This window comes from Phoenix dactylifera, chromosome 17 (assembly GCF_009389715.1).
Source record: "Phoenix dactylifera cultivar Barhee BC4 chromosome 17, palm_55x_up_171113_PBpolish2nd_filt_p, whole genome shotgun sequence".
Lineage (NCBI taxonomy): Eukaryota > Viridiplantae > Streptophyta > Magnoliopsida > Arecales > Arecaceae > Phoenix > Phoenix dactylifera.
In genome coordinates this window covers 1757902-1781528 of record NC_052408.1, presented here as the reverse complement: position 1 = coordinate 1781528, position 23627 = coordinate 1757902, and the positions used below count along the sequence as shown (strand labels likewise).

General features: G+C 36.0%; 1 protein-coding gene across 2 annotated transcripts in view; it reads left to right on the top strand.

Annotated features, from left to right (window-relative positions):
- Positions 1-23627, top strand: part of LOC103721651 (secretory carrier-associated membrane protein 4-like) — a 69052-nt gene that overhangs the window by 25375 nt on the left and 20050 nt on the right. The window contains exons 1-9 of one of the 2 annotated variants that reach the window (XM_039114703.1): positions 12580-12918; positions 13341-13451; positions 13537-13599; positions 13727-13760; positions 13878-14000; positions 18745-18807; positions 18934-19027; positions 20102-20147; positions 20238-20305. In XM_039114703.1, the coding sequence (XP_038970631.1) occupies positions 12865-12918; positions 13341-13451; positions 13537-13599; positions 13727-13760; positions 13878-14000; positions 18745-18807; positions 18934-19027; positions 20102-20147; positions 20238-20305 (656 nt within the window). In that variant the 5' untranslated portion in view covers positions 12580-12864. Of the gene's footprint in view, positions 1-12579; positions 12919-13340; positions 13452-13536; positions 13600-13726; positions 13761-13877; positions 14001-18744; positions 18808-18933; positions 19028-20101; positions 20148-20237; positions 20306-23627 lie in introns of those variants that run through there. The other variant, XM_039114702.1, reaches the window with a different exon arrangement.

The following is a 23627-nucleotide window of genomic DNA, read 5'->3' as shown; positions in this document are numbered from 1 at the left end:
TCTCTCTTAATCTATCAAGGTCGATAGATTCCATCTAGATGCAACCTTAATCCGACAGCGAACCTACTGCAGCCAATCTGCACTACAAGGATCCTGATGGATAGAGCTCATGTTTATGTACTCGTCAAACTACAGCAACTCACCGTGAATAGCTGAGGCATCGCATATCTAAGTACCAATCATACAACTGCAGCATCAATTAAGTCACTGACGAATGGATAGACATCCAAGTGACTTCTTGCTTTGGTCTTGCTCAGTACCCTTGTTCTCTAACAAGCACATACACAATTACTTCAATATCCCCACACTGTGGACTCAAGACTCGTTCATCAAAGAAAGTGATATGTGCACTAATTTCATCGGATCGATCACCGTCCTTCGTGATGATCCATTGATTAGGAGCAATTGAGCAATTAATTACCAATGATACATGTCTTAAATTCTCAACTCTTGAGAATATGTGTCATCATTTTCTTAATTTTTTGGACGATTCATGGACATATAATAACATGAATGAACAAAATGCCTAATTTTATTTATTAATAAAAAGGTCAAGTACAATTTTATATCCCAGAACTAATATAATGTATCCGTCAAATTGGCTTATAGGGCATACTTCTAACAAACACATATATATCAAGTTCTACACCTATTAGAATATATCATACTTGTCTAAAACTATAGAAGCTTTATAGCTCCTTTGATGACCCAAAGATTGATTCATAGATTGATTTTGGTGATCACAAAACCTTGAAGTATAGATACTAATGTTTATGTTGCAAGGAGAAAGATACTTATTTTGCAAGGAACATAGCAAGTTGGAAGAACACAAGAAGGCCTCCAAAGCTCTCAAGTTGGAAGAAAGCTACAATTTATTGGCCCAAGTTTAAAGTTCAAAGGATTCAAATTGGAGGAGTAAAATCAAAAGAAAAATTCAAAAGAACAGTCTTCGAGTCGACTCCAGTGGAATTCGAGTCGACTCCGGAGAAGTATGAGTCGACTCCGGAGAAGTATGAGTCACAGGCAGAAAAGTCAGAGAGCAGTTTTCGGGTCTGAGATTCGAGTCGACTCCAGTGGAACGCGAGTCGACTCCGATGGTTGGTAGGTCGACTCCAAAGAAAGCAAGAGTCGACTCTCAGCGGAACACAAGGAAAAAGTCAGAGAGCATTTTTGGGACTCTGAGATTCGAGTCGACTCCCGCATTGCACGAGTCGACTCCGAGACTCCGCGACCATCAACAGACAGAAAACCAAGTTACTGCCTCTGAGATTCGAGTCGACTCCCAGACAGCTCGAGTCGACTCCAAGACAGCTTCACATCAAAAAGGCAGAAGACCAAGTTTCGCAAACTGAGAGCCGAGTCGACTCCAAGGAAGTTCGAGTCGACTCCAAGACTAGACGAGCCAAAAGACAGAGGATCGGAAGTTCGGGCTCTGAGATTCGAGTCGACTCCCAGGACAGTCGAGTCGACTCGAGTGGATCAAATTCAAAATTGGATCCACGGACTTCAGTGGATGAGCCGACTCCGAAAATGCCAAGTCAGCTCCAGATGTTGGCGAGTCGACTCCGGGTTAAGTCGAGTCGACTCCCAGTCGAGGCAAGCACATTAATTCAAATTTGGAACAGTGGCCGAGTCGTCTCCGGTAAAACACGAGCCGACTCCTGCAACAGGCGAGCCGACTCCTGATCGCGCGAGTCGACTCCGATCCCAACGGTAACATTGTCAGGAAATGCAGACTGTGTCCAACGGCTCTTTTTCTTGTCTCTAACGGCTATATTCTTGTTTCCACGCCATCTAAAGCTATAAAAACAAGAAGAGAGCTAGGGAAAAACTTATGGAAGTGGGAGAGATCATCTAGGAAAGAGATCTCAAAGAGATTACAAAGGAAATCTCCCACAAGCACAAAAGGGCCATCCAAAACGAAATAGAGAGAAGAAGAGCATCCAAGTGAATCCGAAAGCTTCCTCTCCATCCGTGTGCTGCCTCGGGGATCCTCTACTTCATGCCAAATCAGAGGAGGATCAAGTAAAGAAGAAGCCGAGCTCCTCCATCTTCAAAACTCGTTTGAGGGCTTCTCTTTACTCTATTTGTTTATATTGTCATATCTGCTTGTTTAAGAAGCTTTGATTTGTTTTTATTCTTTGTTTTAATATCTTGTAACTTGATTCAATCAAGGGATTGAATCAAGGGGTTTAGGTTTGTTGGTGAGCCGAGGGTAAAACCAACGTGTAAGGGTTTGATTGTGAGCCCGGAAAAACAATCGGGGTTGGTTCTAGTCGGTGAGCCTGGAAAAACCGACCGAGTTCGTTGTGCGCTCGTAAAACAACAAGTTGGGTTGTGAGCTTGTAAAACAACCGGCTGTAATCGGTAGGATTATAGTAAAATTCCCAAGAGGTCTTGGGGAGTGGATGTAGGTGCTGGGGTGCACCGAACCACTATATGTCCTTTGTGTTTGTAATGCCTCTAGTTATTGTCTAACTAACACACTTACTTAGATAAATTGCTTGCTTAATTCTTATCCGCACATCCTTTAGTTGCAAGCATATTTAATCAAGTCGAAGTCTATACATCAAATCCTTGCTAAGTTTAACGTGCATCTATACAACTTAGCATAGTTAATCAAAAATTTTAGAAGTAGCATAAAAGTTTTAAAAGACCCAATTCACCCCCCCTCTTGGGTTGTATCTACTGGGCAACAAGTGGTATCAGAGCAGGTGCTCAAATATTATTTGTAGTCTTAACCGACTAGAGCCAAAGATCATGACAACTCAAATAGATAGTTTTCTAGGAGAAGGACAATCAATTGATACACCTCCACTGTTTAATGGTATAAACTACCCACATTGGAAAATACGCATGCGCATTTTCATTCAATCACAAAACTATTATCTATGGAAAATCATAATAAATGACCTTCACACACTTTCTCATATTAATGAGAAGGACTTAGCACAATTAAATGCTAATGCTATGAACATATTATATTGTGCTATTCAAGAAACAAAGTTTAATGAAATTTCTGCATGCTTATCTGCTAAGGAGATCTGGGATACTTTAGAAAATATTTATGATAAATCTCAGATTAGCTCTCATATGCTTCAATTATATACTAACAATGAGACTGCAGAAAAGGGTGAGGAATCTCCCTCAGTCGAGTCGACTCCAAGTAGCTCAGAGTCGACTCCCAAGTTAGTCGAGTCGACTCCAATAAGGTCCGAGTCGACTTCGAGGCAAATCAGCTTCCTAAAGACAAAGAAGAAGAGGAAGCAAGAAGAAAGGAAGAAAGAGGTAAAGCGCAAGAAAGCCTTGACCAAGAGAAAGTCAGACAAGGAATTGAAAGTTAGGAGCAACAATGAACTACAAGAGGTAACTAACTTATGTCTTATGGTACAAGAAGATAAAGTAGAATCTGAATCTAATCTTACACCAAATGACTTTTATGAAAAATATTCTTATGATGAACTTTTAAATGCTTTTCATGATTTGTATAGTGAATGTAGAAAATTAACTAGGAAAAATAAAAATCTTAAAAAGCTAAATTTGGAAATTTCAAAAGAAAGAAATTCTATTACTGAAATACAAGACAAACTAAATTCTGAAAATAAAAGTTTAAGGTCATTTTCAGAAGAATTGATTCAGAAAAATCATAGCTTAATTAAAGAAAATCAAAACTTAAGTAAAGAAATTATTAAAATCTTTTATTAACAAATTCACCGTAAGTTCAGAACGATTAAAAATGATGTTTGAAAGCCAATATGTTGCTTGTGATAAATCAAAACTTGGCTTGATTCCTTTACTTAACAATAAATCTCTAGAGAAAAAGGTTATCAATTCATCAAGCAAACCATTAAATAAGATAACTTATTTCAAAAATGAAAAGGATGGAAATAACAACTTTACCTATCGTTCTAGTATAATTAAATCAAATGGTAAAGTTATTACTATTAAACAGATATGGGTTCCAAAAGGAACCATATGTCCTAACTCTCAAGGACTCAAGCAAGCTTGGGTACCCAAAATGAGAAAATGAGGATGTACACATAGGTGTACCAAGGTACCCATGGAACATAAAGAAACTTAAAAAGTTATTAACAAAAAAAAATAATGAAATCAGTAATTCTTGCATCTCATCATTATTTGTCCTTTAGTATCTGATATGATTTGCTATTAGTGACCAATTTTGTGATATAGAAAATACTTTTGGAAATATAATCAAATCATTTCATTCTACTCACTATTGGATAAGGTGCTAAATGATTAATCAACTTATTAAGAATAACTCTATGAATTCTCTATATGCTTGATTGAAAGTTTTTATCTATGGCATTATTGTTTATTGATCATAGATATGATAATGTGTACTTGGTATGCTTTTGAATACATGCACTATGAATACCAAGATTAAAGAAACCATATTTGGCATATGAAATCAGCTCATGCTAGTATGTACTTAATCTCAAAAGACCTTGCCATAGGCTCACTTAGATTATCCTCTTAAAGGTCAAAGTTTTACTATGCATGCTAACTAAGGAAACAAACAAAAATAATTTCTAAATCTAGAGATGTTGTTTCCAACACTAATTTTTCAAAAGTCTACATTAGCCTTGTTCTTGGCACTCAAATTGAAATATTTTCTGTATTGGCACAAACTCACAAAAAGCGATCAAATGATAAAGGTTTGCAAACTATGAATCACGGCATAGTTTTGAAAACCAATTTTTGTGTTAAGTTGTGCACAGAAAATAATATTGAATACAATTGTTTCTGCACCAAGAACACTATAAGTAAAATAGGATTAATAGAATCTTTGAAGAATTGAAAAAGGCAATGTTGTATGATAGCCATCTACTTAAATGCCTTTTAAAAGCTATCATCAATACTTGTCATACATATGACTTCTATTAGATCTATTTTTGATGAAAACTTCTTTTGATCTTCTGAAAAATAAAAAAGCGTATCTCTCATATTTTTCAGTCGTACATGTTATGCTTGATATGTTCTCTTGAAAAGTAATGCCAAATCTAATAAAGATATTTCTATCCTTGGATACCATTCATCAAGCAATGCATATAAAACATTCATGAAAAATTCTAGTTGTAGAAGTATCATTTCATTTTATTCTTTATGAGACTAATGATTTATTATGAAGATACTAAAATTAAATTATATATGTATACCGTTAATCTTTTACATATAACAATCTGAAAACTTGTTAATAATTAGAATCAAAATTGGATTTTTCAGATATGCACTTAATGAAGAAAAATTGATGACTACTAAAAGACTAAATCAAGAAAAGAGGAAATAGATCTTGATAAAGATTCTTGCATGATTAGAAGTAAAGATCATCATTATCATGTGCTTGCTTCATGAGCTTTATATTTTGTCAAATGAATGTGTAGAATTCACTCCTATGTGGTTACTTCATTAAAAAGGAGATCTATGAAAAATAACCACCATATTTGAAAACACTCATTACAAATATGTTAAAGCAATATATAATGTGGAACAAGCATCAACAGCATGATACAAAAGCTTAAGCAACCTTTTTGATAGAAAGTAATAGTGATAAATCTTTGCATCAAAAAGAAGAATTTGTGATATCTTACTTGCTCATAGTTTACATTGATGACATCATTTTTGGTTCTACTAATAAAGAGTTATATGAAGACTTTACTTAGCTCATGCAAGGAGAGTTTGAAATACGTATGATGAATGAATTAACATCTTCTCTCAAACTCCAAATTAAGACAAACAGGAAAGGGGATCTTCATTGACCAACGTTAGTCTACAAGAAAACTCCTATAGAAGATTGGCGTGAAGAAGGTATATCTATGACCCCATCTTGTAGAAATTGTAAAGGATGAGCAAAGTAGATCTATTGTTTAAAGCTGTATTGAAGCATGATAGAATAATTATTTTATCATACAGCTAGTAGACCAGATTGTATACTCATTATGTGACCTTGTGCAAGACTTCAATCTAACTTTAATTAATCATATTTTATTGATAACAAATACGTCATAATCTGAATTTTGATACAAACAAACGTTTAAGATAAGTTGATTAAAACTTAGTTAACACATCTTATTGATAATTATCTTAAGCAAATAGAATCTAAACTAAATTGATTTGACCTTGATAAATCTGTCTATTGCCTCACATGCTTGTCCTTGAACTATCTTGGTTAATGAATCTATCTCTTTAGTTCAAGTGATATGTGCTTGCTTATATTTAGGAAATCTCTTGAGTAAAGTGACTCAACATGCAACTATTGTCATATCTCATATTGAGTCATCTAATTAAAAATATATATATATGTTGGATGAATGCTTTGTATCTTAAAGAAACTAATGACCTTCCTTCAAGAAAGAAAAATGAGAAATTTCAACTTGAAGGATATCTTCATGTAAGATACACTAAACATTCACATGCAAACAAGAGAGAGGATCTTCTTCAGCCAAAAGTTCACACATAAGAAATCTAGTTTGGCTTGAAGAACATATAATGAATAGGTAATTTTAGATACCTTTCTCACAAATTAATTGAGCAAAGTCAATAACTTAAATCCTATTATGGCATGATTAAATTCTTTAATTATTAATTTTTGATATCATGTCTATATGTGTATTGACTGACTTATACTTTTAGAAATTATTTCATGGTTTGCTCAATCTAAAATATTTCTATGGCTGTATCATAACCATGAAATACACAAGTATATGATTAAAACTCTGATTTAGAATGACTTGTGAGAAGCTACGAATTCTTGGGCATAATGAAAATAGTATTTGCATGATATACCTCTATACGATACATTTCATTATTTCTTTATTCTGCTCTTTCATGTAGATTACTTGAGAATAACAAAAAGAGAGAGAGATAAAGAAAAGAAAATGGACATTGTTCAAGAGATGAAAAATCTGAGCAAAGGCAAGTATTTCAATCTTAAGGAAAAGCAAAACAAGCATAATATATTCGGCACATTTGGAAGAGATAAAATCTATAATTAATTACACTCAAACAGGGAGAGTTTGAAGTAAACATTTTAACCTTTCTATATTGCTCATCATAGGGATGGTGCCAATGGGGAGGCTAGTGGTAGTACCCGGCACTATTTGACCCAACTATTCGGTGTAGGGCATATTAGGGACGGCACAAGAGGGAGGCTAGTGGTAGTACCTCGTGCCCCTTCCCAACTCCACCGGATAGGGAGCAAATAGAGTATAGAGCTTAAGAAAGTTAAAAGAAAGACAAAGTAAATGAAAGTATACAAGAAAGAATCAATTCAAATTTTTAGTCACATGGAAACACACTTTAAGGATGAAATCAGTGCAAAATTATATTTAAATAGGGAGAGTTTATTTGAAAAGAATTGATTTTGATACTTGACATGCTTATTCTTAATATTTTAATGTATGACTTAACACACACTATATTTTGCATGTGGCATGATATTCTAAATTATGGGTTCTCAATATTTTTTGTAGTACCCCATACTTGGACAATTTGATTGAATGGTTGAAATGCTACATAACATCTTTTGTTTGGTTTTATTGAAAAGAAAATTCAGATTTGTTATTCACAATCATCGTTAAAATCTGAAAGTTAAATAAATTTGTAAAAAAAAAAGGAGAAGAGAAGGATATCTCTATTTAGGCAAAATGAATTGAGTTTGTCTTATCCATCAACTTGCTTAACTTTGGTATATAATGTGCTAACTCATACCAAAATTCAACATAAATACAAATATTCTGAATATGCTTGAAATATGTGTTTTCAATCGTAATGATTTAAGATAAGCTACAATATGGAAGATCCATATCTCAAATTATGACTTTGAAAGCCTCTTTTGAAAATCTTTATGAAATTCAGAATCTGATTTCGTATAAAAGCTTAAACTCAATATGATTTCTAAATAAAATCTTAATTTAAGAAAAACAGAATTAATTTTGATGCCTTGGTTGATTGCTCCGATACGCATTCGAAACATATCTTTTCTTATCGTTAAAATGTACTAATATTGGTCCAAATGATGTGTCTTTCGATGATCTTGATTGCAAACAAAAATTTCTAAATATATGATCTTATTTTGATATTAAAAAGATTTATTGTGTTTCATGAATACATTGGTGAAAAACTGTGATTAAGAAATTGAGTTCTATAAATATATATACCTCAATGATCATCTATATGTTTTTCTCTCCTACATTCTTAAAGATTTCCATCAGAATATCAACAGAGTGAATGATCTTAAAACTAGAAATATTTCAGTTCACTCAAATGACTCTAAAAGAAAGAAAATGTAAATGCTTTTGAAAGAAATTGAGCTTCAATTGAATCATTTTCTGATTAATACTTTTATACATTTTCTCTAAGATTAGGAGAAAGCATAACTTGTTCTTAAAGGATTATAAAGAGTGATTACTATAAATTCTGAATAATTCTAGATCACTCTACATTCTTGATATTACAGAATTTCAGTGTTATTCACGTTTATCACTAAAATCTGAAATTCAACAATTTAAAATGATTAAAGAAGAATGCATCTTTTGAGGGGGAGATTTAGATATTCAGTATCCTATCCCAAAGACACTTTATTTTGATGCATACCTTGATTTTTATGGATTGATTTTGATGAACCTCCTTATATTACAATACTTGCTTTAATTATAAGTTTATACCTTGAGATGAGTTCTATAAAGGTTGTCTTGTCTCAAACCTTGAGTCTTATGAAAATAAGCTGAAATATATTTTTGAGATTGACAATCTTATTGAACATTATCTTAGGATTCTAAACTCTTAAATGGAATGATCAATTGAGGGGGAGAAAGAAAATTTCAGAAGGAGAGGTCTTATTGGCCTTAATTGCATATATCTATAACTAAAGGAGAGAGGAAGAATACAAAATGAAAAATGATCCTAATACTCTCCAATATGTATCATCTGAAATTTAATCTGAAAATCTTTATGATACACCTTGAGGCCTGTTATTTGGTTAGTATATCTTATGCATAAATCATGAACCAAATTGCAAGTTGAGCTTAAAGAGCCTCTAACTTAATGAAAAAGGGGGAGAATAACGTGTAAAATTTTCTTGAGTATCTTTTAGAAAATCTATTTTGATATTCACTAATGAGTCCTAATTGACTTGATCTTTAAAACTTAAATTGTGTGCCAATTCATTATTTTATGTATCAAATTTTGCTTATTTTCTAAAGGAATAAAAGAAAGTCTTTAAAAGAGCTCAAAGATGTATCAAAAATTGCATAAACTCATATTTTGGTATTTGTGCCCCAATGCTCTTATTATCATATAAGAACTTTGAAGTCATTAAGAATTAATGATCCAACATGATGATATGTTTTTCCAAATATATAAGTTTTGATCTTTTACTCTGAAAATTAATTAAATTGCTCTCATGTTGATAAAATACTTAATAGATTGGGCAAAAGGTCTTAAATGAACAAGCTTTCATACTTAGTGAAGAGAGGTTAGATTTCCACTCATATTTTTCCTTGAATATCATTTGTGGTACTTCTTGAATTAACCTAAGGAAGATTCCACCTACACTTGATTAGAAAACTATGTATCAAATTAAAAAACCTCTTGAATTCACACTCGATGTGTTCTGCTCTGATCTTTGTACTTAATGTTTCACTATCTTCTTGATGTTGTCAAAAAGGGGGAGAAATATCTAAGTATATGCTATATACTCAGAATGCTTTATTACTTTGAATTGAATACAAATTAGCTTAAAATTTAAATATGTTGATTGTGTTAAGCTGATTAAATCTAAAGCATTATCATGAAGTATGTTTTTAACTTAGCTATGTATTACTTCTAGAAATCAATATCTTTTATATTGCATATACTCCAAGTTTTGTCATCATCAAAAAGGGGGAGATTGATGACCCAAAGATTGATTCATAGATTGATTTTGGTGATCACAAAATCTTGAAGTATAGATACTAATGTTTATGTTGCAAGGAGAAAGATACTTATTTTGCAAGGAACATAGCAAGTTGGAAGAACACAAGAAGGCCTCCAAAGCTCTCAAGTTGGAAGAAAGCTACAATTTATTGGCCCAAGTTTAAAGTTCAAAGGATTCAAATTGGAGGAGTAAAATCAAAAGAAAAATTCAAAAGAACAGTCTTCGAGTCGACTCCAGTGGAATTCGAGTCGACTCCGGAGAAGTATGAGTCGACTCCGGAGAAGTATGAGTCACAGGCAGAAAAGTCAGAGAGCAGTTTTCGGGTCTGAGATTCGAGTCGACTCCAGTGGAACGCGAGTCGACTCCGATGGTTGGTAGGTCGACTCCAAAGAAAGCAAGAGTCGACTCTCAGCGGAACACAAGGAAAAAGTCAGAGAGCATTTTTGGGACTCTGAGATTCGAGTCGACTCCCGCATTGCACGAGTCGACTCCGAGACTCCGCGACCATCAACAGACAGAAAACCAAGTTACTGCCTCTGAGATTCGAGTCGACTCCCAGACAGCTCGAGTCGACTCCAAGACAGCTTCACATCAAAAAGGCAGAAGACCAAGTTTCGCAAACTGAGAGCCGAGTCGACTCCAAGGAAGTTCGAGTCGACTCCAAGACTAGACGAGCCAAAAGACAGAGGATCGGAAGTTCGGGCTCTGAGATTCGAGTCGACTCCCAGGACAGTCGAGTCGACTCGAGTGGATCAAATTCAAAATTGGATCCACGGACTTCAGTGGATGAGCCGACTCCGAAAATGCCAAGTCAGCTCCAGATGTTGGCGAGTCGACTCCGGGTTAAGTCGAGTCGACTCCCAGTCGAGGCAAGCACATTAATTCAAATTTGGAACAGTGGCCGAGTCGTCTCCGGTAAAACACGAGCCGACTCCTGCAACAGGCGAGCCGACTCCTGATCGCGCGAGTCGACTCCGATCCCAACGGTAACATTGTCAGGAAATGCAGACTGTGTCCAACGGCTCTTTTTCTTGTCTCTAACGGCTATATTCTTGTTTCCACGCCATCTAAAGCTATAAAAACAAGAAGAGAGCTAGGGAAAAACTTATGGAAGTGGGAGAGATCATCTAGGAAAGAGATCTCAAAGAGATTACAAAGGAAATCTCCCATAAGCACAAAAGGGCCATCCAAAACGAAATAGAGAGAAGAAGAGCATCCAAGTGAATCCGAAAGCTTCCTCTCCATCCGTGTGCTGCCTCGGGGATCCTCTACTTCATGCCAAATCAGAGGAGGATCAAGTAAAGAAGAAGCCGAGCTCCTCCATCTTCAAAACTCGTTTGAGGGCTTCTCTTTACTCTATTTGTTTATATTGTCATATCTGCTTGTTTAAGAAGCTTTGTTTTGTTTTATACTTTGTTTTAATATCTTGTAACTTGATTCAATCAAGGGATTGAATCAAGGGGTTTAGGTTTGTTGGTGAGCCGAGGGTAAAACCAACGTGTAAGGGTTTGATTGTGAGCCCGGAAAAACAATCGGGGAGGTTCTAGTCGGTGAGCCTGGGAAAACCGACCGAGTTCGTTGTGCGCTCGTAAAACAACAAGTTGGGTTGTGAGCTTGTAAAACAACCGGCTGTAATCGGTAGGATTATAGTAAAATTCCCAAGAGGTCTTGGGGAGTGGATGTAGGTGCTGGGGTGCACCGAACCACTATATGTCCTTTGTGTTTGTAATGCCTCTAGTTATTGTCTAACTAACACACTTACTTACTTAGATAAATTGCTTGCTTAATTCTTATCCGCACATCCTTTAGTTGCAAGCATATTTAATCAAGTCGAAGTCTATACATCAAATCCTTGCTAAGTTTAACGTGCATCTATACAACTTAGCATAGTTAATCAAAAATTTTAGAAGTAGCATAAAAGTTTTAAAAGACCCAATTCACCCCCCCTCTTGGGTTGTATCTACTGGGCAACATCCTTTAACACCATTATGATGACATTGTGGGTAGTAGTAATGGCCATGATAATAATGGCAGACCCGTGACATATAAAAGTCGTATATAAATAGGATATTGGAGCTCACACATAAGTCATAACATACATAGATATACATAAAAAAAAGAAGAAGAAAGAAACAAAGTTTGTTTGCAGATTAGTTTCTACAATGTTCCTTATTTTCATGTTAGTCGCTGTTTTTTCTATATTTGCATTTTTATTCTTAAAATCTTGTAATTTATTGCTTATACATCCCTCAAGTTAACTTGATGTAACGGAATATTTTATTTATATTTTCCTAATGATGTTAGTTTGATGTCTTCTAGATAGTTTTGTTCTCTATTCTTATACTTAATCGGCCTCTTATCTCATGCCCCTCCACTATTAGTCCCATAGCAGCCAAGTTGTGATCAAGAAGAAAGTGAAATAGGGAAGAAGGGAAAATATATAAGAAGAGGCTAAGTCGCAAGCCCTGTCAGCTGTCTAAGTCCTTTTGTTCAATAAAAACTAGCGGAAGGATCAATTTATACAAATTAAAAAAAAAATTACAAAAGTTTTTATATAAAAATATGAAAGGATAGGAATTGACCTGCAAAACACCAAATATTTCATGAACTATCTACGAGAACAAGGCAGATGAGGCTGTTTATATTTCAAATGGCGAGTTTGCCCTTATCAAACCCCATCACCCGATCCCGCCACCTCCGAACTCCGCATTCCGACTTACTCCCGCCGAGCGGACAATTGGTTAACGGGCAGTGGCATTTCGGTGATTATTGCAAATGCCAATGTCAGAAAATTGGGCCCTGCAACCGAACTCAAAAGTAGCCGCGCCTCATCCTCCTCGTGCCCGAAGAACAGGAAAGAGAGAGAGAAAAGAGGCGAGCGAATCCCCTCTCCGCCCACTACCTCCTTGTTTGATCGATTCGTATCGGCTATGAATCGGGATCCCAATCCCTTGGACGACAAGGAGGACGTGAATCCCTTCGCGGTAACCGTACGACCTCTCTGTCTCTCTGGGCCTCTCTTTCTCCCCCCGTTCTCTTCTCTTTTTCTCGCGCGTTTTTCTCATCCTCTGCATACAACGCCGGAATCCTTGAATTTCCGGCTAAAATTATGAATTGGATAGCTGGAATCGGTAATGCGTACTCTGGGATCTTGATCTTTTTGGGGTCATGCTTTCTTGGAAACCCACAAGGAAACCTAGCGAATGTGTAAGGATTCCGGGTATTTATAGTTATTTTTTGGAAAGAAAGAAAAAAAAAAATGTTTGGTATTGAAATGAGTCAGACAGAGGAAACAATAGTTTGGATCTTGGGTTGAATCTTAGTTTTTTGCCTTTTTTTTAGGTTTTTTCATTGGTTTTTGAGTTGATGGGTGATAACGATCATGCTAGTAGTCTTTTGTTTACAGACTGCTGCTGGGACTGATTCAAGATCGCGCCTTCCAGCATTGCCATCGCAGCCTCTGGGTTTTGGTAATAAATATGATGCCACTGTCAATGTGCCGTTGGACGCGACCAATGTGCGTGGTGCCATTTAGAATATTATTGTGTTAAGGGGTGAGGAGATTGATTTGATTGTGAGATATCGTTTGCGGGTGCGTGCAGGATATGAAGAAGAGGGAAAGGGAGCTAGCAGCTTGGGAAGAGGAGTTGAAGAAGAGGGAAAAGGTAGGTGGTAACTAAACTGGTTGCTTTAGTCATATACATCTCATTCTTCGCATATCATGCTATCCAAGCTACTTTGATGGATGGCCTTTCTATATTAAGGTAACATATCTCTAATTTGTTATTACAGGGCATACAACGAAGGGAAGATGCGATGACTAGAGGTATCATGAGAAGTTACTTTAATAGCAGATAACTGATTGTACCGTCAGTATAGGTCTGCTTGTTCATATGTAAAGTCTTTTGTTGGTTATAGTTGAGTATGACACCTTTTAATGCAGCTGGCATCATGATCGAAGAAAAAAACTGGCCCCGATTTTTTCCTATCATTCATCATGACATAGGCAAGGAAATACCAATCCAAGCACAAAGATTGCAATATCTCGCATTTGCAAGTTGGCTAGGTATGTAGCTTCCTTTTATAATATCTTGACTGAATGGGTCACCACATCCTTTTTGTATAAGAAGAGCTACTTATCATCTATTGGTTGTGGAGCTTTGCATCAATAAATTCATAGGTCCTGTCATATTTACTAAGAACAGGAAAGCAGCAAGGGGATGGTACTTTTACATTTTCATGGAAGATCAAGTCATCAACTTGTTGCTTGAAGAACTTCGGACTTGTGAAACAAACAAAAATAGATGTTGGGCTAGTCATGCATGGGGCTGTGGTCTGATTTATTGAAAGAAGTGGGTAGGTGAATATTGTCACAAGGATTTTATTTTTCTTTTTAAAAAGGAGCGAAGGTAGTTTCATTTACGAAATAAAATTCTTTATAATCTCATTGCTAAAGTTAGTTTTTAGACACCAGGCTTCTAGGAAAACTAAGATAAAATTCAACCGCATGGGCAAAAGAGAATGCAAATGAATTCAGATGGGTTTTAGGCATGTGTTTAAAACACTAACAATGTACATTTTTATTGGTTGTAATTTATATTCACTGTGTATTGGATCCTGATATGCCTTAGATGTGGCACAGTGCCTGTTGGATACTTCCTCTGAGCTTCCTTTTTTTTTTTCCTTTTCCTGGTTTAAAAGAGTACCTGATATGATGAGCTTTCACTTTATGTGTAAGATTACCTTCTACAGTTGTTTGGTTATGGTTCTAGTCCATTCACGCAGTTTCAATGCCGAACCCTGAAACCGATAATGCAAATATAGCCTCCTTCATTTTTTATTGTTGTTTGCACCCGAACCCTAGGAGAGATGGAGATAGAATGATGGAATTTATGATAAACAAAAACAAAGCTAATGTCCATTGAACTCATGCCAAAGACATTCTACTATGGTCATGCCAAAGGAAATTAATGCAAATATATTTGTTGAGATGTAGAATCCTCTATTGAATCATCACTGCACTTATTTCAACCCGACTGTGTATATCATAAAAATCTAAACTAAGTTACACTCAGTCATGGACATAAAGTTCAATATACATCATCTACATGGCTAAGTCAGATGGTATTGGGGCTTCATGAGCCCATTAAGTGCATGTTTCATAATTATGCTATATCGAAAGATTGGTTCCAAGTGCCAAGCTTCATCTTACTTAAAATAATGAAGTTTATCGGAAACCTGAGATTGATGCAATTAGATAGAAGTGTGAGCTAGCTTTAGCCAATGTTGATGTATAAGAGTCTCATTAGGACATGATTCAACTTATGAAAAACAATTGTCAGTCCATATAGAACATCTAACTAATGAAATGGCTACAGTTGAGTTTGGAGGAGCACAAAACAAACATAACCCATTCCTTTCTTGATAAACACAGGTTACCTTCTGTAAAGGGATGCACAATGGTCAGGTCTGGGCAAGGATATACTATATTTTCCATTGCATCTTTTGATAACCCAGGCTCATAATGTAACTTTTGGCCTGTGGCCTAGATATTTTGCATGCTGTTTGTAATGGAAAGATGAACTCAATGAGTTAACAGTTACTAATTTGTTATCAAATCTCTTGATTCTATAGAAAAATAATATGCCCAATCAAATCTGCTATATTTCATGTCTTTATTGGAGTAGACCTAGACTGATATCTAATATACAAATTCCAAAGTTTGAGATTATTAGTAAGGCTACAACTCGGGTTGAGTTCAACATGAACCTGATCAAGCCCATTTTTTGTTCAGGCCAACTTCTTATGCAACAAGGTTGATAAACCTAAGCAAACTTGACAGACTAAATTTAGCTTATGATGAGGTTAGGACAAGTATGGTCTGAGAAATCTCAAATGATCAGGTTGGGTTAGTAGATATTGTTAGGTCAAGTCCAGACCAGATGTTAAGGATACAATCTAGAGATAAAAAATCATTCCTTAACTTGTCATACATTAACTTTCTTAAAATATTTGAAAATAGAAGAAGGTAGTATTCTGATTTTATTTATGTATGTAGGCATATTTTTATATGATAACTTAAGAGTAATAGTAATCTGAGGAGTCCATATAGGACCTACACATATTTCAAGCAAAATGATCAATCTAACTACAACTTGATGTTCCTGGAAAATTAGAACTTTTGTGGCATGAAAACCAATAAAATATCGAATCAAAGTTGTTTTTTTTTTCAAGGTATCTTCATTGTCATTGGTGGCTTTGGTGAGTAGATATTCATGACACCAATCATCACCACCTACAAAGACCCTATTAGATAAGCTTTGCAAGTGCTCAGGATTCTGGCTGCTAGAACCTGCTCAACTTCTCACCAGGTTATCATGCTGTCAAAATGGCAAATTCCCAACAACTAACTTCTCGTACATAATGACTTTATTAAAATAGATCGAAATCCAACTTGCAAAGAGAAAAATTAAAGTTATCTAACTTCAATCCAGCGACACCCACATGCATAATAGAAATATTAGATCAAAAAGGTAAAAAAACATGCTTATCATTTAGAATAACTCAAATATCACAAAATTGAAATTAATAAGAGATGGAATAATGAAAATTATTATGAGTACAAGTCTTTGTGCTATATGTTCATTGAGTTGATACCTAACTTTAGTTAAAATGAATAGCAATGATGGGATTTACAAATATATGATAAAGGAGGGTTTAACTTGGTGGGTGGGAATTTGGAAAATACTGGGGCTTGTAGTTGAATTAGAAACTGGCTAGAGAGAGCGTGGAGGTCAGCAATCAGCCAAAAGGGAAATTTAGTTGCAATAAATTTTTAGGATTTGAAAAGAGTTAGAGGTGTGAATATTTAAGTAATTATATGACAAGCACCTGGAAATCAAATTATGGATCCTATAGATTTTCTTAGTTTTTCTTCCTTTTACTAACAGGAAAAGAATTTTTTCTCTCTCTTGGCTTAGTTTTATAGTAAGATGTGTAGTCATGAATATCACCTAGAATACTTAAATTTTAGGATAATTAAGGGTGACTCAAGGAGTATGTTGTACAATTAAGAAGGTTGATTCTACTGAAATCATTGACATAGTGAAATTTATTATGTTTACAAGTTTTTTTTGCTACATATTCTTCAAGTTGATATGTATCTTTAAATAAAATGGATAGCATTGAGGGGATCTAAATTAATACACTAAAGGAGGGTTTGGCTAATTGTGTGATTTGGGAAATATAGTATATATTTTTCATTTTTAAGATGGTCATGTACGAAATGAGCTCCACAACAAGGGGTATATAGGGGCTTGTAGTTTGAAGAAGAAACTTGATGCAATGGAGATTTAACAATAAAAATTTTCTGCATAACTCTAGGATTCTTGCATGGCATTATTTGTGATGTAAGATGCTAGAGTTTAGATTGTTATTTTGTTTGGAAATTATTGCCCAAGATTCGTTGAATTAGTACGAGAGGTCATACCGGCTAGTGACCGGTTCAATATGGTACAGGTCTGCACCGTTCCGAGGCATATCAAAACAAATAGAACCAGAGGGGAGAGGGAGAAGGAGGTAAAGAGGGGTGCGGAGAGAGAGAGAGAGATGGAGCTCGAATTTGGCAAGAGAGAAAGGGATGGAGGGAGAGGGAGGGCGAGGAAGGAGGAGAGAGAGGCTCGGATCCTGCAGGAGAGAGAGGGAGAGAGAGGCTTGGATCCGGCAGGAGAGAGAGGGAGAGAGAGGCTTAGATCTAGCAATAGAGAGAGAGAGAGAGGAAAAGAGAGATTTATCTGGCTGAGGATCTTGTCATAGTCGTTGTCGTACAACGTTGTCATCGAACTAGCCAGAGATGAAGGGCTTCGTGCTTAGAGTTTCGAAACAGTGGAGGGGCAAATGAAGCAGAGCAAAGTAGAGTGGAGGGGTGACTTTATATTCCAAACCAACTGGTTGAACCGTGCCAGTAGCCGTTCGGTATGGTTCAGCAATCCTTGGTATAGCCAGAGAGTTGGATGTATGGTTATGCTGAGGTTCGGAGTCACTCTTCTTGAAGTGCAAGATAAGCAAGAATGCATAGATATTATCATGCATATTAGCTGAAATAGCCCAGCAATATGGATAGCATTAGCATAAAGTAAGCTCATATTCCTAGTGTATTAGCTCTTTTTGTGCTGCATTAGTTTGGAGTACAATTTCATTAGATGCTACTCCTGAAATAGTGCTGAAAGTAGCGAAGATGACTTACCATTTAAAAAATGACAACTTTTCGGGTAACAAGAGTTTGATTTTTTTTTTCTTATACTGCCATGCGATCAAGCTAAGCTAGCCACATTGAGGAGTGTTGGTCTCCTTTTCCTCTAATGACTCTAATGCACTTTTTTCAAAGTAAGTATGGTAGTTGTTGATCTAGAAGGGATATCTCTTTGTTCTTTCATGCCATTGCAGCAAATGACATATCGGTATCTTGCATGGAGGACTTTATGATATTGTCAAATCCTTTAAAGTTTTTTTCATTTATCAGATAGTACTGTGAGATATCATATCTTGTTGTTATTTTATCAGAGTATTGTTTAATCCAAAATTAATTTTGGAGAATAATTTTACAGTCCTAACTCTTATATTGCTTGTACAAAACCAATATATAATAATATGAATTTTAAGGCCGGAGTATGGCGATATATAAGCAGGTGGACTATGGTGGAATATTGTTGTATGCTATTTGGTTATGCAATCTATATACTGTAGTAAGAAGAGTTGTTATTGGATAAACAAATTATTTAGTAATGTCTTGTTGGCATTTTTCCTTGCAGGAATAGTTTTTTGTCTTTTATGGAATGTTATTGCTGTGATTGTTTGTTCGATTAAAGGGGGAGGTAAAGTTCTTATTAGCTGTGTAGCATAATGCCTGCTACCTGTTTGGTTAGGCTTGATTCTTATACAATGTTTTTTTTTATTAGACAAATAGAGCTATAGTGGTTTGTTAATTTTTAAATCCACAGGTGTTAAGATTTTTTTCCTCGCAACCATCTATGCTATGCTTGGTTGTCCCCTATCATATGTGCTTTGGTACAGGCCTTTGTATAATGCGATGAGGTAGGTTGTCTATACTCAGCAGTGAACAGCCCAACTTTCTCAACCTTCCTTTTTGTTACTCGAATAAGCAATTTCATGTTTTTGTTACAAAATTTATGAAGTTATTGCCTGGGTTATCATTTACTCAAGGAGTTATTGGTTACTTGTGTACAAACATTGTTATGCTGGACATATCAAATTTATGTGATAATTGACAAAAACATAATCCTTTTTAAATTTAAATTTTGACAAGCATATGTAGACCACAGGATGTTTGAACATGCACTGGAATTTGCCTAAGCGAAACATTATCTTCAAACTCTTTTGGCTCACTGGCTTTTTTGAACTGAAATGGGGAAATTTTAGTTATATACCTATAAAGCTGCAACATATTCAAAATTTGGTCTATCTTCTTTAGAAACAAATAGTTTTGGAAACATAAAACACCTAGTTTTTGTCAGCAATTTGCAAAACCATACCTAAGTTATTTTATGGTATTAATTCAAATTCACTGGTTTCTTGAATGATAGCCATTTTTCTAGCACTTTATACTGTTAGCTCTCAAGTTTCGTTGTTTATTTTATGACTCATGAATCTACGCAGATTAGCATTTTTATTGTTGTTACATGGCAGCACTGACGTACCAGTTTAGATTATCCAGGGTAACCATCAACAAAAACCTTCTATGATAAGAAATTCAAAAAGCCCTAATATCTGTATATTTTTTCTTTATCTCTTGTTATCTTTTACCTAGTTCTACCTGAATTTGGTTCCCATTTTAAGAAGGCAGAGTTTCGGAGTGTCATATCCCGTGTCTTCCTAGAAATTTATGCTACAACAGAAGAGGAAGACTGGAATTGTCGCATATCAGCTGCAATAAGAGAGATTATGCCGTTGTTCAGTTTTGGTCACTTTTGTTATAACCCTGTGAAAATCAAACTTCACATAATTTGAAACTAAAATTCTGCAAACTTAGTTGGGATCAGTTCTGACTTTTGTATACCTTATTTTTTGATTTACCATGCATGTGCTTCTGCATAAGTCAGCAAGCATTTATTGGATCTTTTGTTTTTAATTCTTGTTCCCGTTATGCAGAACTGACAGCGCAGTGAAGTTTGGTTGGTTTTTCCTTTGCTACCTGGTGATTTCCTTGATCAATCATCTGGGATCTATATTTCTTTTTGACTATTGATTGACTTCTTTTTTGTGTTATCACAATGCCATTGTGCAGATACACACTGGTTTTTGTACCCTAGCTGCTATTGCTCCTCCAATTGTATTCCATGGAAAGTCATTGACGTAAGCATTTCGCATGTGGCTGCAAATTATGTTGTTACTTCTGCTTGTTATCAAGTTGCCTGATTGGATAGCATACAGTACGAAAGAAGATAAGCATGGTAGTCTTGTATGGATATGTTAAAGCTGAACTTCTATTTGGCCTCGTTGCTTTTATTTCATTTATTTATTGGCCTATTCTTGTTAATTTATTTGTCTCCAAGTTCTGAATCAGATAAGCTTTCAATTTGTTTCTCATCTTTAGGGACTGAAATGTTATAGTCTACTACATTTTGTCAGTCAAATTGTGCAGTTTGCTTAAACAGTTGGTAATTGGTATTCTGTTAGCCTACTTCTGTTCTATGCTATCATTGCTTTTTACAATTATGTATGGTGGCATCCATTGTTCTGCATCACATTGTCTCTATTTTATATCCAAAATGCAGACAATCTGAAAATTCCTACTCCAACAACCAATTGTCGTCATCACCTTAGGAAAGTCAGTATTACATGCATATATGCTTGGATGCTTGCATGCATATTTACATGCATGCAAGTTCATGTATGTATGCATGTTCATATACTAGCATAAGTTACATGCAAATGCGCATGCAACAGGGGATGTGCATGTTGGGAATATACTGTCCCAGAAAATTTTAAATCTATAATATTCTACTTCAACAAATAATAGGCAGAAATAGGCTTACAGAAAATAAATAGAGAAAGTGGAAAAATGGAACCCGAGATGCTGAGGCGTGGTATGTTGGTCACTTTTCTTGAAGTAGATTTCGCCGCCTTACAGTGCACTAGGCTTGGATGGCGTTCTACTCCTGAGATACAACAGCCTCTCGCACTGTTCCTTCTGCATCAATGATTTGCACGGATCAAAGAAGCTTTCGAACCCAGAATCAGTATGCAGCAAGCCCGTTGATTGAAAGAAAAACAGCAAATAGGGAGAATAGAAGTTCTCTGTTTTCAATTTTTTTTTATTTATATCCTGTCTAATCCGAAGAGGTCTATTTATAGACTTCTTCGGGACAGACGCGACCCAAAAACGATCCAACGGTCGAAACCGGTAAGAAAGTTTGAAAAAACACTGGGAGTATGGCCAGCGGATGCGAGGTTGGTTGCGAAGAGGTGCTAACGAGGAAGCGACGTGGCTCCTCGTGCTATGGGTGCGAGGCACGGCCCACACACCTCTTGGCTCATCGTACCCGTTGTCCGACCTCGGCTCCTCTGGGCTCATCACACCTGTGGTCCGACCTCGGCCTCGGCTCTTCGCGCTTCAGTTGAGGTGGGTCGGACGAGCACAGGCACACAGAACCTCGGACGAGCAGGGGCAGGGCCCAGCGAGCACAAGCACATGCGCAAAGAACCTTCGCTCGGACAAGCACAGGCACAGCTCGGCTGCAGAGAACCTCGGCTCGGACAAGCACATGTCCAGCTCGGCTGCAGCACCCAAACAACACACCAACCACCAAGCCAAACTCCCTTATTAACATATATGTATAATATATATATTTTAAGTATGAAAACTTTTAATCATTATTTAATAAAAATCTAACATTCCCCCACCTGATTAAAATGTTTTCAAAACTTTATAAAATAAAAATAGTCAAACCGGGCTTGTTTATGTCACGACTTCAATAAAGGTAGCTTGCGGCTTTGAACCTTTACCTAGTGAAAGTATATTTTCATCTGAAAGGTATAGTGGTAGCTAAAAAGCTTTGAACCAAATCCTTTGGTTCAGATTTCTATATACTTCACCCATGACAAATGCAAATACTGGGTTCATTATAGGTGGTGCTTTTTCTGGCCTTATGCACCAATATCTCAGTTTCATGAGTGCTCTAGGGGTTAAACCCTTATCCCCATAGACTGCGGCCACACAGTCACACTCACATAGGTGAGTCCTCCAAGGGTGCTCGCAGCACGGCACCTTGCCATAGACTCGGACTCATTCAGAGTTTTAAACTCTTCCGTATACCTCTGCTGTATTTAGCACTCACATCACAGGGAGAGATCAAATGACATAAAGTCATTTTATTATAGTGCTAACTAATCATTAAACAACTTGTTTTTCCCGTTGAACCTTTCGTCTTGGGATCTCCAGTCAGAATAGGTTGGGTTGCCATTGTCAATGATTCCTTATGGGTTTCAATCCCATCCCCTTTGATGTTTCTATGACTTTGCTTCTAGCCAGTCCTTTAGTTAAAGGATCTGCTAGGTTATCTTTAGATCCAACAAATTCCAAAGTTATGATACCATTTTTAATTAGGTATCTAATAGTCTTATGTCTCACACTAATGTGTCTTCTGTTTCTCTTGTTATACTCAGTATTTCTACAAGTATTAATTGCAGCTTCATTATCACATAACAAAGAGATAGCAGGTATAGGCTTTTCCATTATAGGTATTTCAGACATAAGATTCTTAAACCATTCTGCTTCTTGACTTGCAGAATCTAAGGCTACAATCTCAGCCTCCATAGTGGATCTTGTGATCACAGTTTGTTTGGATGATCTCCAAGCAACAGCTGCACCACCCAACATGAATATGTATCCACTAGTTCCTTTTCGATTCACTTAATCAGTGATCCAACTAGCATCACTGTATCCTTCAAGTATAGTAGGAAATCTTGAGTAATGTAAACCATAATACATTGTACCTCTCAAGTATCTAAGTACTCTATCCAGTGCTTCCCAGTGACTAAGACTAGGGCAACTATTAAACCTACTAAGCTTTCCTATAGCATAAGAAATGTCAGGTCTACTTGTATTTGCAACATACATCAGTGTCCCAATAATTTGAGCATATTTCTCTTGGGCCACTGGATCACCTTTATTGCACTTCAAGTTCAAACCATGCTCATAAGGTGTACTCACTGGTTTACAGTTGTACTTATCAAACTTCTTCAATATTTTCTCAATATATTGTGATTGATCAAAAATTATACCATCAGGTATTCTGGTAATCCTGTTACCAAGAATTACCTCTGCCTGACCTAAATCTTTCATATCAAAATTATTAGACAAGAAAGTTTTGATATCAGTCACCATATTCATATCAGTACCAAAAATTAAAATATCATCAACATATAAACACAAGATAATACATGAATCATTTTCTAACTTTGAATATAAGCACTTATCTGATTCATTTGCTTTAAAGCCATAAGAAACAATTATTTTATCAAATTTCCTATGCCATTGCTTAGGAGCTTGTTTTAAACCATAGAGGGATTTGACTAACCTACAAACTTTTCTTTCCTGTCCTTGAGCCACATATCCCTCTGGCTGATCCATATAGATCTCTTCCTCTAAATCACCATGAAGGAAGGCAGTCTT